This window comes from Gavialis gangeticus, unplaced genomic scaffold (assembly GCF_001723915.1).
Source record: "Gavialis gangeticus isolate Ggan-Ray unplaced genomic scaffold, GavGan_comp1, whole genome shotgun sequence".
NCBI lineage: Eukaryota > Metazoa > Chordata > Crocodylia > Gavialidae > Gavialis > Gavialis gangeticus.
The window spans coordinates 20,848,360-20,852,713 of record NW_017729025.1 but is presented as its reverse complement, the minus strand read 5'-3'; the positions used below and the strand labels follow the sequence as shown (position 1 = coordinate 20,852,713).

The 4,354-nt window shown below is 42.9% G+C and overlaps 1 protein-coding gene across 1 annotated transcript in view; it reads left to right on the top strand.

Moving 5' to 3' along the window:
- Positions 1 to 714: 714 nt before the first annotated feature.
- The window catches only part of LOC109299297 (inverted formin-2-like), a 24,666-nt gene continuing 21,026 nt past the window's right edge, over positions 715 to 4,354 (top strand). Inside the window, exons 1-4 of the mRNA XM_019519896.1 lie at positions 715 to 792; positions 1,552 to 1,622; positions 2,049 to 2,169; positions 3,694 to 3,858. Coding sequence (XP_019375441.1) covers positions 715 to 792; positions 1,552 to 1,622; positions 2,049 to 2,169; positions 3,694 to 3,858 — 435 coding nt within the window. The remainder of the gene's footprint in view (positions 793 to 1,551; positions 1,623 to 2,048; positions 2,170 to 3,693; positions 3,859 to 4,354) is intronic.

Sequence of the window (4,354 nt, the reverse complement as noted above, 5' to 3'; positions counted from 1 at the left end):
ACCTTTGCACTTCATTTCATGCTGCCCCAAAGCTAGAACAAGTCTTCCAATGTTGGTTGCCAAATGCAAAGAATGCTGTGTGCCTATTACTGAAATGGATCCTTGCTTAGCACTGCCCTATGGTTATATATTGACCAGGAGCACTGAGAAATCTCTCTACAACAGTGGTTTTCAACCTGTGTACGGTGGACCCTGAGAGTCTGTAAAAGATTACTATGATCAATCAAAAGTGTGCAAATACCCACATGCAATTCAACGGGGTCTGCACCTCTGTTCAAAATTTCCAAAGGGGTCTGCACTTCAATTAAAAACATTTTTTAGAGGTCTGCAAGTGAAAAAGGTTGAAACCACTGCTCTATAATGAAAAGTGATCCTGCACTGAGTTTGAAAAAGATGTTTTGGGCAGTGGCATACCGATGGGGGTGTGAAAGGGGGACATGGTTCCCAGGCACCAGTGGGGAGGGAGGGTGCTGGCTGGGCCCTTCAGAGCCAGGCAAAGAGGCTGCAGCGCCTCCCACATTTGCTGTGTAGTTCGCCCAGCCCCATGCCCAGCGGGTTGTAAGTTCCTTTACCTATTTCAGCCTCCACCCATCCCATGCTGTTTAATTTCCCTGTGGAAGTACCATGGGAAGGGAGTGGGGGCCCCCACACCCTGCTCAGGTCATCCCCGGGGGAGTGCAAATGCAAGCGTTGGCCCCCGGGTGCCAGAGACCCATGGTACGCCACTGGTTTGTGGGGGTTCTTTGTTTTGTTTTCTCTCTCTCTGCTTTGGCAATCCACCTCCTGGCACTGGTAAGGCAAAGTAAAAGGGCTGTGGTTGGAGAGACGGTATGATCATGCTCCCATGCCATATTAGTTTTTGTCTCCTTTTTAGGCATTATGGTCACTGGAAATTAAACAGTCATTGAGTTGCTGTTGTACTGTGTTAACAAAGTAACTGCAAAAGAGCCTGGAATCGGAGCATTGCATACGAGAGCTCTGAACCATCTTTTTATACAAACCCTTGACTTGACCTTGCGCATTTTAGCGCCGCACAAGATTTGGGCCCAAAGACTGCAAATGTGTAGAAGTAATATTAAGAAAGTAGGGTAGAATGCTTCCTTTAGATGTGTCAGAGATGTATTTGGTAGCTGTGTTGGTCTGAAACCAAAAGAAATGCACAACTCCAGAACTCTTGGTTCAGAGATGATACCTTTTTATTAGACCAACTAAGAAATTGCAAAAAAAATTAAAAGATTTTTTTTTGTGATTTCTTAGTTGATCTAATAAAAGGTATCATCTCTGAACCAAGAATTCTAGAGTTTTGCATTCCTTTAGATGTAGTGTTTTATCCTACGTGAGCCCCACTAGCAAGGCACCACTTTTCCAGAGTACAACTGTGAGAAAGCTAATAAGGGGTTAAATTTACCCAATACGTGTAAGCAGGGAGATCAAAACGTTAACATCTCAAGCCTGACTTTTTAAAACTTTTAAGCTTGTGTGTGTATGTCCTTGTATATTTGGGCAATAAAACTGCTTATGCAAAGTAACAATCTTTTGCTTACATTTTAGGAAGTTGAAAAACACCACACAGACTTGCTCCAGCTTCCCAGTGATCTTGACTGTGTTGCAAAGATAGCAGGGTAGGAACTTTTTAAATTTCTAATTTCGATTCAATATGTACTGGAGTGAAATTTTAGTGGTGATGATAATCAAGTCATTTAAGCAACTTGATCAATGAGTTTGGCCTGTAGACTGGAAATCAGAAAAATGCCTCTAACTATTATACCAGTGAGGTTCTGAAATAGCCTTCTAATTGAACTAATGCGAGGGAGGGGGAGGTAAACAATGCATTTGTTTTACAGTGAAGCTTGGTTGTTTATGAAAGGGATTGTATTGTGTAGTTGCCTACAATAGCAGTGGGTGGGCATGTTGACCCAGGTGGTTCTCTCCTATCTTGTATTCCTAGTTACATCTCCACAACAGTTATTGCAGGAGCTTTGATCCCTTAACAAAAAGGGCTAATTGTTTTCACCCAGTCCGATTTACTGTCTCTGTTGAATTTGCAGAATCAACTTTGAAGTTGTAAAGGCAGAAGCAGGTGCCAATATAAAGAAACTCTTGGAAATTGAGCATAATATAGCCTCATCAGGGGATGATTTGAAAGTGCAATATGGAAAATCTATTCAGGTAAGTGGCATGGGTCTGATAAATCCTACACTTCCCTCTTCCAGAATAGTTTTAAACTTGTGGCATCAGAGCTCAGGTCACAAATGGGTCTAAAGACAGAGTGGGGGGGAGGTCCAAAAAATGGCTTTTTTCCCCCCAGTTTCTTTAACAGAGAAGCAGGTGGCAAGACAGGAATTGAACAGATTGTCTGTTATACATGTAGGATACCATAGTAATATGGAAAAAATAATATATTATTAAGGGAATATTGGTTAAAAATGAAAGTGGCACACTTAATTTTAAAAAACTGTTCACCTTCTGGAAGCAATAGCAACAGCAATATTTTTGCATATGTTTTTAATCATTGATCATTACAGGTCCAGTCCTGGACTGTTTAACCTGAAATAGTTAAATAGAAAGTAGGAGCAGGTTAAACAGATCTAAATGCTTTGGCCTCCTCTACACATTACTGGTATCATGCAATTACCTGGTTTACGGTGCAATTACCTTGAGACCACATGCAAAGTACTTATCACACAACAAAAAACTCCAACCGGCTGTAAAATTAGACCTTGAAAATGTGTACTGACTTTATAGCCAGTTGCAATCAAGCTTTAATTTGCTATTGAACCCACCAGCTGACAGAGGTCCTAGTCACAGGGGTGTACCTTGCCCAGCCAGGGTTTAGAGTCCCACAACTGCTAGGGACTCAGCCCCAGCAGCTATGAACTCTGGGTCCCATCAGCATCCTGTAGCTGAAACCTCCAGGGCAAGAGAATCACCCCTCTGCATGAAACCCCTGGGCAGGAGGATCACCCCGGGCACAATTCCCCTCATCCTGGGGGTGCATGAAATCCCCAGGTAAGAGAATCGCCACAATGGCAAACCCCCTACTCTGGGGTGGGGGGAAGGGTATGGAGCCCCCTGCAGCTGGGAACCCCTCAACTGCGACGTGAGGGGCTCCCAGCCATAGGAGCTTCTTGCCACTGTAGGGGGAGATGGGGATTGGGGTTCCCCTGCCTCAGCAATAAGGTATAATGGGATCTAACATGCAATCCCATAATCATGTCTCCTGCCATGCATGTGTGGCATGGCAGGAGGTGTGATTGTATGAATCGCATATTTGATCCCATCATGCCTTTACCTGCACGTGTAATATATACGGATATATTCCCAAGGTAAACAATACACCATTGCATCATTTTTCAGAGTTTAGCATTTCATGTTTTGAAAAAAAGTTCTAGAAGCAAAGTTGTCATTAATTAAAGTCAGGAAGGGAGTCACGTTCCCATGAACTCTGCTGGGGAAAATTGTATGCCTGCTAGAACAATATGGAGAATATCATATTGCATACTCAGTTTTAACTGTACCTAAATTACTGTGTTTTCAAAGCAAGAAATTTATTGGAATTCTATTTCAGTTTTTCAAAAAAACAAAACGGACAAAAAAAAACCTTGCTCTAATCTGTTCACTAACTTGTCCTCTGGGTAAGAGATTATTTCCCTTCTTGACTTGAATAAATTGTGTTTTGTAAATGTGTCTCAGGACAGTATAAAAGCTTCAAAAGAACTGGAGGAGGAGATTGCCACCATTGAAAAGAAGAAGGCAGAACTTGCTGATTACCTCTGCGAAGACAGAAACATGTTATCACTGGAAGATGTATTTAACACGATGAAAACCTTCAGAGACCTCTTTATCAAGGCACGAAAGGTGGTTTGCATTTGTGAACATTTAAGGCTAGATTGTAATTTCAGTTCAGCGCTTGTGCAAGAAAATGTGACTTCCTCTCTCTACTCCTTTATACGTTGAGGCCAGGTACAGATATTCAGGGAGGTTAGGGAAAGGCTAGATCACATTAAAAATGGCCACCCGATCTAACTTAGTTCACCCAGGTGCAGACCTTACATTAGCTAAGTCAATCTAAGTGCAAACTGTAGAGAAGTTCCCAGAAAGTTAGATCCATCTAAAAATGGCTGACTCGATCCAAGTTAACCCTGCTTCCAAGGTAATCCAACTAAGATCCGGTTCACCATTCTTAGACCAATCTAACTGTCCTGAACTATTGTACAGTTCCTAGAATAGCCCTAAGGCTGGGAAAGCCCAGCTGCCGGCCTAAGCCCCAGGGACGCACTTTCCCTATCATCTCCCTGGCACCAGGCTATCTTTAGCTGCCCCCCCCCCCCCCAAACAGTCCCGTCCCCCTTTT